This window comes from Cyanistes caeruleus, chromosome 6, assembly GCF_971803275.1.
Source record: "Cyanistes caeruleus chromosome 6, bCyaCae1.hap1.1, whole genome shotgun sequence".
In the NCBI taxonomy this organism is placed as follows: domain Eukaryota; kingdom Metazoa; phylum Chordata; class Aves; order Passeriformes; family Paridae; genus Cyanistes; species Cyanistes caeruleus.
Genome location: NC_141706.1, coordinates 53,667,373 through 53,681,659, shown reverse-complemented (window position 1 = coordinate 53,681,659; position 14,287 = coordinate 53,667,373). Strand labels below are relative to the sequence as shown.

Sequence of the window (14,287 nt, the reverse complement as noted above, 5' to 3'; positions counted from 1 at the left end):
GGCATCCTGGAATTCTTTTCCAGATGCAGTGCAATAGCCTGTATTTATCTGACACAAAACTTTAGGAGCGTTTATTGAAATTCAGATACTTGTGAAACTTAAAACTCATTTCCAAAACTTGAGTATCATGAAAATCAAAGAATCATTTGTTATACAAATGTATTCTAGATATGCTCAAAGTTGGGAATCTTTTCCCACAGGTTGGAAATATTGAACAATTGAATAATCGAATCTTCCAAAAATCAAATCTGTTACTTGTATGCTCCTCAGTTTTATTAAATAATTGGGATCATCAAGAAGAATTCTCTCCCCTCCCTGGGAAGAGATTATGGTATTTGAAGAAATGCAATTTCCTTCACTGTTTCTGCTGCTGTGACCTTTATTGATTTTTGATCTTCTAAAAACATCCCAATAAATTGTGGATTTCTAGCTAGAAACTTTAAATACAAAACCAGTAAATTTTCCATCCACATGTTGAAAGCACTGCTTTAGATATATGGAGTAATAAAAATATCTTTTAAAAATAGTAACAAAAATATTTTCAGTGCAAGCAAATGTGATACTGTACATTTACCTGCTTGCTGGTTTTCTTGACTCAAACCCAAAAATTAATCTGGGACAAACCATGCCAGGCTAAAGAAAGCTTTGAAAAGTCACTGCTGAAATGTCTTCTGTTTATGTTTTCTATCATTTCACCAGGTTGGATACTCTTCTTGAGTTCATTGACTTGCATCCAGAAATGTCATTAGTAAAAAAACCTTAAATGGATTCTTTCTAGGCCTGACTGACCACAGAGGCTGAAAAGAGGTTGCCTTTGCTTCCTCTGCTACTGGCTTTAGCTAAAACACCTCTGATGTCTCTGAAGACATAAGACAAAAAAATTTGAAGGCAAAACTTGCCTAAAGTCAGACTGGGGAATATCTATTGATTTTAATAAAGTTTTGACAAGTCAACATCAAAGAGAACCTTCTCCTGTGCTCTCTGAACATTTGAATTTATGTTGTAAACTCCATCAATACCAACAAAATAAATAGCCTCTTAAAGTCCATTATAACAATTATGGTTACTTAGATTAAAGGAATACGATAATATCATTTTGTACAGCTAATCAGTGTTGCAATCCTTACTAATGCTCCCGGAGTAGTTGCTGCATTGGAGTGTTAATCACGATTTCTCTGATTATCAGCAATTGTTTAAAAAATAAAAATATGAAGCAAACAAGATAAATATTGTTCCTTGGTAATCAGACCAAAGATGAAAGGGAAAAAGAGTAATGATCATCATTCCATTGAGTATTCATATTTGACTTACATTTTTCAAGAAACTACTTGAATGGTGCTGTTTGTGAAGTCTTTTTCTGAAAACAAAAAATAAGAAGACCCTTTAAAAATAGTCTAAGTTATTATTTTGAGCTGTAACACTTATAAATCACTTTTCACCTCCAGAGCACTGAACCAGAGCACAGACCTTTGTTGATCACTCCAGCAAAGGATCTGGTGCTGTTCTATGTATGTGTGATGAGCTAAACATTTTGGAGGACAGGCTCTTGTTACTGCCTTTCCAACCAAACACAGTAAGTATTTCAGATAGCTGGATCTCATTGTGCTGTTTTGACATGCAGGAAATCTGGTATAGGTGATTTAAAAAACATGCCCAAGGTAGCAAAGAAAGTCAGTAGTAGTGGGACTACACCCCAGGAAATGCTGTTTCTGATTCTGGGATGGTAGCCCTAGCCATTATCCTTCTCCACACTTCAGTAGTGTGACTGCTGCAGAGAAATCACTGTGGTTCTTCCAAATACCAGTCCTGGTGCTACAAAATAATTAATATGTTATTAAGCAAAACATATTCCAAGCCTCTCATTAATTCAAGGCCTACAGTCTTGCAAGTGTTATATAATTTATCTTCCTTATAAGTGGAAAAAAAAATTCCTGGACTCTATTTTCTCTCCATAGAAACTACAGAGAAGCCAAAGTAATTAATGAAAAGTTCTGGTGTCATGTGGACAAGAACAGGGCACACATTCAACCCTTTCTTCAGCCATTCAGATTGATGGGAAATGTGCCTCTGTGTGGACCATATGACTGGGTCCAGAGGCTGGATTTTATATATTTGCAGCCCAACCATTTTCCCAAGGGAACTGTCAATTACCAGTGTGAGACAGAAAAGATGCTGATTACCTGGGCCAAACTCTGCTCTTGTTTGTGTCAGAACAATATCCCTGATTGCGTTTGCTTCCGTGCGGCTGTGGGTTGAGTTTGGCTCTGTCTCCTCAGTTCCCTGGGCTGTCTCTGAACCACGGGAACAGCGCTTTGAGAAAGCCACTTGGGCAATCGCTAATGGCAGGAAAATCCACAGTTCTTCAGACATTAAGGCATTGTAAATACTGAAAGAAAATAAATCTGTGTTGTATTTTTTTGGCATACAATGCCTAAAGCCTTATCTCTCATTCTGTCAGGAACCAAGAACTATGTATACAGATGGTGCAATTTATTATGTTCTGTACTGTGACCAAGTGCTGAAATACCTTCAGGAAATCACCAGAAAGCCTGAAAAGCTTTGCTGTCTCTTGTGACTCCAGCTCACTAAAACTATAATTGAATGAGCACAATATATTAAGCCCTGCGTATTACACAGTAGGCTTACAGAAAGGGACGCCATCTTTTTCAGCATCATTACAGAAAATATCTTTGCTGTACGATTACTGCCTAAACCCGAGATCATAATGTCTCTGCCTCTCTGAATTCTGCTCTTAGAAAACCACAAGACAGGGATTTACAAATAGATGCCTAGGTTCAACAACTCTACCTCAACTCAGGTGTAACACCATTAATTTCCAGTTTGCTGTTCTCATTTGTAAAATGCTGCTGGGCCTGATAGTCCTGACATTTAAAACAGTGCCTGTCGGGGCTGAAATGAATGGACATGAAATGAATGTAATACTGGTATGAAAAAAGAATTTTAGCTGTATATCAGTTCAGAGGCTAATGTATTTCCATCCCTGCTTCTCTGAGCAGATTTTTATGAAACTGATGATTAAACTTGGCTCAGTGAGTGCAAGAAATACAAAGAAAAACTAAAGTCAATATCCTCAAACTCATTCATCTCTTGATATGAAATGTAAACCTTGAAACTAGTATTTTGTTCAAACCCATGTGCTTCCTGCATTTGGAACATTGAAAACAGGACCCCTGGATCCCTGGACCCAACAACAAATGTTTTATGGTCATCCTGATACCCACAAAGCCCAACTTTCAGCAGTAGCTACCATTCACAAAACAGCTGTTTTGCTTTTAGTGCTTCACTGAAAGCAAAACCATCTTCATCCTTGATTTTCTGCTGCTTCCTTCCTGCGGGGAAGCCGGACTGTGGTGCCTTGATTCTGAGGGGTGGTCTATCCACCTCCCCTCATGCTCTGTTACACATTTCCGCGTGTTTTGTCAGAACCACGAATGCCATGAACCACACAGAAGCACGAATGCCATGAACCACACAGAAGCACGAATGCCATGAACCACACAGAAGCACGAATGCCATGAACCACACAGAACCACGAATGCCATGAAGCGCCCCCGGAGACACCGGGCCGAGCCAGCCCCATGTCCCGCCCGTCACAGGACAAGCTCTTGCATCGCTCCTGAGAAAAGGGGCTGAACACCGACACCACCAACCCCAAAACCTCCTGGCCCCAGTTGAGGGCTCGTCCAGGATGGGGGTGCCGGTTGACGGCGCGGTTCCCCCGTGCTCGGTCCCGCTCTCCCGGGGCCGCCCCGCCGGCCCCCAGCGGAGGGAGCGAGAGCCCAGGGGAGCCGTGCGCGGAAGGGACTGCCCCGATGGGCTTGAAAAATCACTGCAGCAGCGGCGGCGGGCTGGGGGGAGATGCAATGCCCCGGCTGCGCGGCCGCGCCGCTCTCCCCGCCTCTCCCCTCCGGCCCCGGCCCCGGCCCCGGCCCCGGCCCCGGCCCTGCCTCTTTTATCCCGCGCCTGGCTCCAAACTTTTGCCGCCGCCCGCTCCCCTCCCGTGTGTGCGGGAGCCCCGAGCTCAGCGGTGAGGTGCCGGCAGGGAAGCCCCCGGCACGGAGAGGCTGCCGGCGGCGACAGCCGGAGCATCCCGGGAAAGGGAAGCCGGCGGGGCGGGCGGGGAGGGGGGCGGGCAGGGCGGGGGTGGAGGCGCGTCTCCCTGCTGAAGGAGCCGGGACTTACAGGGCTCTGGGTTTTCCCGACCACTCTATCCCCTCCCCACCCGCCCATCTCCCTGCCTCCCTCCCCCCCTCCTTCCCTCCCGCCTTCCCTCCCTCCCCTCCAGAATTAAAGTTGGGACAGTCGCGCTCCGGGGATGGGTGCGAGCCAACGCCTCTGCAGCCGGCTCGCTCTGCTCCCTCCCCAGGTCTCCCGGAGCCCGCGCCCCCGCCCGCCCAGGAGGGATGCTGCTCCGGCAGCTGCTGGGGCTGCTCCGCTACTGCTGGCCCTCCCTGCTGCTGCACTGTGCCCTCCACCCGCTCTGGGGGTCCCTCCAGGTAGGGCCGCCCGAGCCCGCTCGCAGCTGCGGGGCGCGGGGGCGGCGGGGCCGGGGCGGGGGAAAAGCGGGGATGGGGGCAAAGCCCCTCCGGCACCCCAGGCGCTGCGGGAGGAGGCCGTGGCGGGGCGGTGGTCGCGCAGGCGGCTCCAAAGCCGGGAGAGCTGTTGCTGTCCCCGGCGAGGCCCCCCTGGCCGGTGCTGCGGGACGGAGGGTGTGCGGGACGGGCCGCCGGTGCCGGCCCCGGAGCGCTGAACTCGGTCCGAGAGTGTTCGGTCCCAGCAGGATGGAGTTGACTTTCTTCGGCGCGCCGGCGGTCAGAGGGTTGGGAAGCGCATTTTGCTGTGGGTGGGAAGATGCTCGGAAAGAGGCAGCGGCGGAGCGGAGCCCCGGCGGTCGCGCCTCGCCGTGGGTTCTCGGTACTGATTGCGAATTGAATTGAGGATTTTCTGGGTAAAGGGCTGAATCAGCTTTTGCCAACTCCGACGCTGTGGTGTTGTGTGACCTTGATTGTAATGTGGGTGGCCAGCAAGAGAGACTGGAAGAAATTGGTATACAGTGAGGGAGAGTGCCCATCCAGTTTGGAGAATCAGAACAGCAGCAAAGCTCAGCTCAAATGCATCACTCTGATATTTTAAAGTTTATTTATAATATATGTCTTCAGAGAAGTGATTGATGAGCCAGCCAAGTGCCGTTCAAGAGCAGACCAATTACAGTTTCTTTCTTGGAAAAACAAAGTGGAGACTCCACGTCTTTTACTCCCTGATCTAAACTTAGTGACTCCCAAGAGATTAAAGAGAGATGCTGTTTGTTTTAGCATCTTGTCTCTTGCCATGAATGACAAAGAGGATTTGTGCTCCTTACGGATTAAAATGAATAGAAATATACAACAAAAACAACCTTTAAACCAATGTCCTGTCATAAAAATTTCTGTCAGCGCTACCTTCCTGCTGTCCTCAAGTATTTAGATAGCTAGAGTAAGTAAGTTAAACTATAACTAAATTTTTCAGGGAAGCACAGTTGGGTGAAAAGAGATTCCTCCTGCAACCTCTCTCCTATCAGTCAATTGAGCTGAGAAAAAAACCCATGGATAAACATCTTTCTGGCTAACTATTCACGTGATCTAAAGCAATCTTTCAAAAACAATTATAAAATAATTATAAAAATTGAAACAGGCTCTGAGAAATACAAAAGCCAAGGAGCCCACCAGCCTTTCCTCACAATAATTTGGAATTATTTGGGACATTTGGATGAATGTCCCATTCATCAACTGTACTTGTGCTATTGCTTGCTGTTCTGTAGAAGAACACACAATAAGACTATTCATACTCGAGCTTTTTTCCAGATTCCCCAAAATTAGTCTTTATCTAGGGCTCCCATCAGGAGGTTCCAATGGGAAGGGTAGGTATGGAATGCTCACTGGCATGCCAGCCTTCCATCTTTCCTGTGACTGAAACTCCTTCATCGTGTAACCCCTCCCATGATTCCCTTCCCCATGTTGAGTCATAATCCTTGCTCTTATCTTCAGTCTCACAAGCCATTCTCTCTCCTTGACTAATTCTGTAATGTCGCATCGTGGCTCCCCTGCCCCTGCTCCATCTATAGCAGCAGTCATGTTTTCTCACATCCCCCAGCCCCTCTTCACTCATTTGTCCCCACAATGACTTCGTGTGCCGTAGCCTTCCCTCCTACCTCTGCATTCCCTCTTCAGGCCCTGCCTTGAGACACTTAAGAGAATCAGTCAGATGCTAATCAAAGGAGAAGCATTTATTTTATTAAAAACAAAACCAAAACAAAACCCACAATATTTTCTTATTAGCATTGTAGCCAGTTCTGTGACAAGAGGGAAGGGATGACTCTGTCAGAGGCTTCTGACATAATTGAAAGAAGAGCAGAAAGGGCCATGATAAATAGCAGGGACACATTTTTCTGGTTTTGTAAACATGGATCTGGATTAACTGATGTGAATTGCACAGAGCTGTCCTGGGATTCATGCAGTGGTGTTGAGATCTCATCTCTGTAGACTGCTTCCAAGAGACAAAGCTCTTGCCACATTAGCAGGCTTTTAGAGGTCTCCGTGCCTTTTCAGTCAGCTGCACTTTTCTGTTAAAGCTTTCCTCCTTTTACCTGATTAAAAGTCACAAGGAGGCCACCCTCCAGGGACTGTATTAATCCTCTTTTCCCATCCCACTCTGTAGAACATGCTTGTGGACTGCTGCAACCCCATGGGACTCTACTGAAATACTAAACAGTTCTCACCATGTGCAGATTTTTTCTTCCACTGTATGCAGAGCAGGACTAGGATCACTGTCTTTATAAGAAATCTTGGATTAAAGAGAAATATTCCACAGGCACAAACTTCAACAGAGACTGCAAAAGGAAGCTTCCAGTTACCACTTTCTCTTTGTGGATATTTGTGGATCAGATTTTCTTTTCCCTAAGTATTTTAAAACATTTGTCCTTTTTGCAAAACATTCACATCAAATGCAGAAATCCATAAAGTTAACTCTACGTATTTTCAGAGCAGGGAAAAAAGTGGATCAGCTTGAATTCCAGGCAGCTTCTGTCTAGACTGGCCAACTGCTCAGTGTGTTAAGAAAGCCTTGTGGCAAACAAGCAACCAAGTTGCAGATAGGCCAAGAAAATGTGTTCATGGCACCTCCCGTGCCTGGAGAAATGGCTGGAAGAGCTAGGGAGCAAGCCCTGTGGATCCTTCTCCAAACGTGATCCCTTGCCAAGGCAACATCTGTGCCACAAACTGCCTGGCAGCCTGGTGGGTTTCCAGTTACACCTCACCTGCAGAGGTCTTCCAAAGCCATTCTGGGGCCATGGAAGAGTCTGCCAGAACAAATAAGCAGTAAAGTTTGAGGTTAGATTCGTTTAGGGGACCTGGCCATAGAAAAGTGTGGTTCTGTCCAAATGCTTTTCTTTTCCTGCCACATGCTGTAAGGGCAGCTTACCTTGAATTGCAGAGGGTAAGAAAGAAACAATGGGGTATTATTTCATCATCTCCTGCCAGAGAAAGATTGTTCCCTAAAGCATATTTTCTAGTGGTTTTTTCTGCTTACCTTTAGTAGACACAAGTAATAGCCTTCATTTCTTAAGAAGACTAATAGACATCAACGGGGGGATTTTTTCCCTTGAAAAGGAGCCAAATGCCTTCATTTTTTCCATGATTCTATCTTGCTACTGTTATCTGCTGCTTTATATTACTGTTACTATTCTGTCCTCTTGCTGCAGTCCTTGATTATTTCTTTCCTCCCCGAGGCCCTCAACCTCGATTTGGGTCTTCCCTTTTTCTGGCAGATTTCAACCAACTTAAAATATCTTTGTTTTAAAGACTAAGCTTTTAAGACATACCCATGTCAAGGTAATATTTATGTTCCTACTTCTAACAATCACACATTTCACCCAGCAACAAGAGAAGGGAAACAAATAGGTGATAAAGCCCATGCTTTTAAATGTCAATTCTTTCCTGACTATTTAAAAATGATCATGGGAAATTTTTATAGAGGTTCAGGTGAAAGTATTGAGAAACAAAGCAACTTTCCTTTTTTTTTTTTCCTTTTTGTTTGTTTTTTTTCCCCTTTGAAATAATATTTTTAAGGTAGACAGCAGTAGAAACAGCAAGTGACTGGCCATGATAGGGTTAATCTTGTCTGCAAAGTAATTGATAAAATTAACCACTCTTTTCTGAGGACACTCTATTACCAGCCTAAGGTAGGAGAGCCTCCAGGGATTTAAAAGCAGTCAATAAGTCTAAAAAAAGACCTAGCAAGCCTTTGGTTCTGGTTGATATTAAGTTAGAGCAATAAGTCAATGTAGCTTTGCCATACCAGCACTGTCTTCAGACTTGCATAGGCAAAGCTGCTTCTGTTCTGCAAACGAAACTGCCTCCAAATCTGCTCAATGTTATTCTTCCCTGTGCCCATCCTCTCCCATCACACTGCCTCCTGCAAGACTGTAGTGGGCTCTCAGGATTCAATAAGCAAGGGCCTAGGCAGGGGCTGTAGCTGTAGCTAGGAGTTAATAGCTGCTTCCTAATCCCTGCTGACACCAGTGGGGAGGTGTTTCCCTACATCCTTCTGTCAGCACAGTAAATCTTGTCACACCTGTTGAACAAGGAGACACCCCAGGTATGCTCCAAACACTGTAGGGGAAGGACACTTCTCTCACAGGGCTCTTCTTGGGAGCGTGCCTGGAACCCCAACTCCTCATGTGAGCAGTGTTGGAAGAGCTGAGGCAGCATGGAGGATATTCTGCTGCCTGGGATCACTTACTTTAAAAACAAATAAGCCTTCTTAGCAGACAGATTTATTACTAGTCATGAGGGATTACGCAGCCAAGTCAGTTTGATTCATTAGAGTGTTCAGAGAGTTTGTGTAAGTTCCTGGAAGCTGTTTGGGATGGTCTTTAACCATCCTCTTACTGTTACCTGATGGTGAAGGGGAAAGTTGGAAAGCACTTGTGCTGAATTTGTTTTTCCCTATGTTTGGTAATAGATTTAGACAAGCTGTTTAAAGAACTGAGCCTTCTGCCTTATGCTGTGCTGAGCCGTCCTTCCAGCTTAGCCACACGTAGCCTTTTCTATTCTTTCCTCCCTCCCTATAATATTTAATCAACAAAGCCCTACCTCCATTTCCCTGAGGCCAGAGTAATGCGTCTTTCTGCATTTAGAAACCTCCTACGCATGTGAACACGTCCTTTGTGCAGTGATGCTGTTTTAATTAGCCACGTCTCTCCTTTTGGCCAGAAATATATAAAATGACTGTATACAGCTTTCCTGCAGGGCAGTGCAGCCCCCTTGGTGCCCAGCTGTGGGTAGTGGAAGAGGCACGCTGGCTGTGCTGGGGGATAGGGTTGAAAGGGGAGATATGTCTGTGCCTGGACCTGGCAGGGGAAGGGAAGCAAAACTTGGGCAGGAGAGAGAAGTGGGGAGAAGACAACCCTGGGTGACCCTGCCAGAGAGGCAGAAGAAGCCTGCCTAAAACGGATCAGAGAGCATGGCATGAGACATTCTCTTTGTAATGACCAACATGTCATGGAAAAATGCAAATTGAAGAAGATGATGTTAGGCCAAAGCTATTAGGACAATAACCCGCCTGAGACCAAACCATACAAGACAATATGCTAGCATAACTGTCCTTAGCTTCAGCAGGACACAAGTCTGTCCCAGGCGGTCTCCTAAGACTTATATTCAAAGTGCTTGTTAGATAACATGCTTATTAATCTTTTAGGCTTTGCTTTGTCTCTTCAAAATTGTATCCTGTGTAAGTCATTCAAAAAGAGCTGGCTTAGAGACCTCTGAAGTTAACACCTCCCAGAAGCTTCTGTGATGCTCAGCAAATTTCCTTTTCACTGGGGACTGACTCCATTTTGTAGCATTATATTTTACCGAATTTTACTGAATAATCCTTGAATCCCTAGTTATGTAAATACTACTATGATAAGAAAAATACGCTGTTAAGAAATAGTCCTTGTCACGACTAGATCAAGCCACTGAGCATATCGTATACCAATACTGGCTAAATCATTGCCCATGGCCAAGTGGTGCTTATACTTGGGCTCTGCAATGCCTCATCTTCACTTTTATCACTAGCCAACACTGAATCTCACAGGAGGCTACATGTGGCATTTCCATTTAAACCATGTTATTGCTGTGGTCCACAGATGATTAAAACGCGGGTAGCCTCTCCTCGTGGCAGGAAGAGAAACACCCTGTGAAATGCTCTCTGAACTTCCAAGTGAGGCTGGCAAAGCAGAGGAGGGATGTCCTCTGGCTTTCAGTTCTGCCATAAGGAAAATGAACATAATCCTGACCCTAACTGTCTTGTAATTTTTATTAGCTCTCTTTGGCTTGCAGCAATGACCCTGTGAATAATGCATGCTGCTAGATGGCTTTCCTAAGGAAAGAAGGCTTATGCAATCGTATTGTCTGCCACTGCCTGCCTTCTCCTTACCCCATAATAACTCAGAAACCAGCTGGCCAATCTCAACCAAATTTGAAAGAGGGAAAGAGGTCTCAAAGATATCATGTAAAATAAAAATAAATATTAAAAATGGAGGCCATGTAGGGAAGGGACATCTTAGGAACTTTAGCTCAGTTCTCACTACAGGTCTGAGGTACCACTCAGGTACTCAAATCTAAAAACACATTTGTCAGTTTTCACTGTTCTGCTGCTCATGCAATGACTTGTTTCTTCACAGATCACTCAGGGTGAGCCCCAGAAGTCATGTTCCAAGCCTGTAGCAGAGAAATTTACAGAGAGCTGCCAGGAAATTTGCCAGTGCAGGCCACCTCCACTGTTACCACCGCCTCCTCCACCTCCGCCGCCCCCGAGGTTGCTAGCGGTGCCAAGTAAGTAGCTACTGGTGCATTTGTGGTGTGCTGAAGGAGGGCAAAGCGATGGGGACACCTGGACAGACAGGAGAAAGGATGTGGGAAAGGGCACAGCTAGCTCATTTGTCATTTTCTACTTAGCAAATGGAAGAAGAAATGTTCTCAGCAGAGATTGTGATCTGTTTTCTGATCAATGAATAATGCTTGGCTTTTGGAGAAAAGCCAGAGAAATTCCCTCCTTTCATTGTGTTATATATGATTCCCTGGTTTTACATGGCTCCCTAATCCCCTAGCCCTGGGAAATGCTTTCCTACAGAGCTGTGCTGTCTCTTGAGTTGCATGACCCCCTTTTTTGCCAGGTGTGCAGCGTGAAGGTCTGGGTCTTTCAAGGCAAATTAATTTATAAGCAGACAAAAATCCAAACACTCTGTCTAGACCATTCAGTACATTTGACTGTTGTCAAGACACTGGAGCACTACAGTTTACCATAGCAGTGAGTCAGGATCACTGGTTTTAAATTGCTTACAACTGTTACAAAAATAGGAGGCATGTCAGGAGTCAATGGCAAGTGAGCAGTTTTCCCACTAATGCACATACAGGCTAAGACTCATCTCTTTCTCTTCATACAAATCACTGCTGCTGAGCCTTACCCAGTGCATCTGAGCTCCTCCTTATTTCCAGCCATGAATCCCCACGCCCAGCACACCTGGTGCCTGCAGTTCCTGCTGGCTAGCTCTGCAGCTGCTTTCCACATCAGTGTTCCTGTGATCCCTGACATACAGATAATTTCTGGAGAGTGATATCTGTCCCCGTGGTCCCTGCACAGTGGGAGAGACCTTCCTGGTTCTGTATGAACCCACTGGGTTCAGGGGCACAGACTGGGACCCGGGTGCTGGGTATTCCAGTAAATCTCCTTAACATTTATGCATTTTCATAAATTCATCTCTCCCTATAAGGCTGCCTATTAATTCTTCTCCCTGCTTATATAAACTCTCTTGGGAGCAGTGTTGCAAAGTGCATCCAGCATCCTCAGCGCTTCCCCCAAGGAAAAATATATCATTAGGTATCATCATCTGGCTGTTTGTCTTTATCAGCACCATCTCCAGATGTGCAGAAGACGTGAAGAAGGCTTCTGCATAGCTTTTCAGTCAGGCAGAGGACAGGCAGAATTTTTCAGTGTCTTTTCTGCCAGGAGCATGCTTTGTACTTGTGCTACACTGCAGAAAATTAAGGCAAAGGCAGAGAAAAACCAACAGTGAAACACTTGGGAAAGGAAGTACAAAGACAGCTAGGAAAGCAGAGAGGGATAGTTTTTATACCAGGAAAAATCTCTTTCAGTGTTCAGGAAAATGTCACGGGCAGTAATATGGAAAATTACCTTGATCTTTGTATCACAGCCAGAAAATAAAGTACTTTGTCACTCTTTTCTGGTGCCTGGGGTACCCTGTTGCCCTGAGGGCGATGAGATGTGGCAGAGTGTTGGCACAGAGACCAGCCCTGCTGACCAGCTGCACTGGGAAGGGAGCACTGCTGCCAGGCTGCTTCCTCTCCATCAGGCAGCTGCTCTGAGTGCATGGATTTTTCCCCTGTCAAGTGGGAAGTAAATCATGTCAGAAAAAAAGAAGTCTGTCACACATTGCAGAAAGAAGAACAAGAAATCAAATGGGCCTGTGACTGGGATAGCCTGATGCTTTCTTAGGGTGGATTGCCAGGTGCTAACACAGTTCTAAAAATGAGCTATATAAATCCAGATGACTAATATTTAAGCAAGTGACTTCATTTAAAATGCAATGAAAAAAAGAGATTACACATTTCTTTCACTTGTAAGCTTTAGAGTAGCAATCAAGTGCCTCATCTTGAATGATGCTTTCATTATCATCAGCTGTCTAGGCACTGTAATTTAGTCCATGTGTAGAGCAATCCCCTTCCTTGGAAGAAAGAACAAGCCTCGTGGTTAAATATTGATGTTATAGACACTGCTTTTAAATGGTATTCACAGGAGAGGGAAGAGCCAAAAGCTGTTGTGAAGTGGTTGACGCTAGACTTGCACTTTGCACTTTCTAAGTGAATAAAGTTCAGTACTGGAAAGACATCTGCAAAAAACCAGCAGTGGAGTTGCAAGATTTTTACCTTTACAAGGTACAGTGTCTGTGCCATGAGGTACTACATAAAGATGCTGGAATTGCTTTCCGAGCTTTGTGAGGCACAAATGTGAGCTGCATTCTGCTAGGCACTGTCCTTAAAAGCTCTCTCTGCAATCAAACTGAGCGTTGCTTGAGATTTAGATCAACTCTAAAGCAGCTACCATGGTTTGGGCTAGGTCACTGAAGCCAATAGGTGCAAAAATCCTGTCTCTCCAGTCACTGCAGACACTGACATTCAGTTATCTGCTACATGAAGCATCTAGAGCTCTTTGACATGGCCTCCAGCTGTTGTTGTGGAAAATCAGAGAACCCTCTGATGTGTCCTCTCTACTAGTCCCACCTGATTGTTTTACAAACCCTACATGGTTGTATGGGATGGCACCACATAACTGTCTGTGAGCAGCTGAATCACTCCCTGACAGGCTTTTATTGTGCTTGAGGACTTTTAGGAACAATTATAGTACATTTAGTGTCTCTTTAGACACTTCAGTATTGACAGGTTGATTCAGCAACAAATCTTTAGCTCTGCTTCCTGCAGATAGATTTATATAAAATCTATTGAATGCAGAGAATCCTGGAATTCACATATAATAGCTGGAAAATGTTGTGTCTACTCTGAGGGGAAATAACCTATTTCCTTCTGTAGAAAAGGAGTAGGATCACACAGCAGGCAGTCTGAAACCACAAGCAGTGTTAGGAGCACCAGCTTTCCCTGGTTTAGGAGACACCTCCCTGTTTACAGTTTTTACAGTATTTACATCAAGAATGTGTGGGGAGTGTTTCAGCACATCCTGAGGAGGCACTGAGTAAATGAATGAAACTATATGAATATAATAAATTAAATAGACTGTTTTTGTCCTCCTTCAGGGATGACCCCAGGTCTCCTTTCCCCACATTTCTAACTCCTTCACATTGACCACTTGCATTTATGGTGCCACATCCAACCTCTGCTCTGCAGCCAGTTCCATCATGGCAGTATAACCCTGTGTCTCCTCCTGGGAACCCATCTGCCTCACAGCATGTAAGGAAAGCTGCCATCAGCCATGCCTCTCCCTCAGCATGCTGGGCCTCTCAGTATTGCTGGTGCACCCTTTCCTTTCTCTGCAAAGTGGGACACATGGACTACTTCAGTTTTGACTTTTCTGAGCTTCATTTCAGATGCAGATTTTTCATCATCCCACTGAGATACTGCTGTCTGATTCAGTACAGATGTGTACCTTACTAAGGGGCTCTGAGGAGAGGGAGTCCAGCCCTAGGATGTGGGGACTGTGTGATGCTGAGGACTGA

At 45.1% G+C, this 14,287-nt stretch overlaps 1 protein-coding gene across 2 annotated transcripts in view; it reads left to right on the top strand.

Annotated features, from left to right (window-relative positions):
• The first annotated feature begins 3,800 nt into the window (after positions 1-3,800).
• PRIMA1 (proline rich membrane anchor 1) overlaps positions 3,801-14,287 on the top strand; it is a 50,811-nt gene continuing 40,324 nt past the window's right edge. The window contains exons 1-3 of one of the 2 annotated variants that reach the window (XM_086895983.1): positions 3,801-4,048; positions 4,388-4,517; positions 10,724-10,874. In XM_086895983.1, the coding sequence (XP_086752109.1) occupies positions 3,834-4,048; positions 4,388-4,517; positions 10,724-10,874 (496 nt within the window). In that variant the 5' untranslated portion in view covers positions 3,801-3,833. The remainder of the gene's footprint in view (positions 4,049-4,387; positions 4,518-10,723; positions 10,875-14,287) is intronic. The other variant, XR_015288804.1, reaches the window with a different exon arrangement.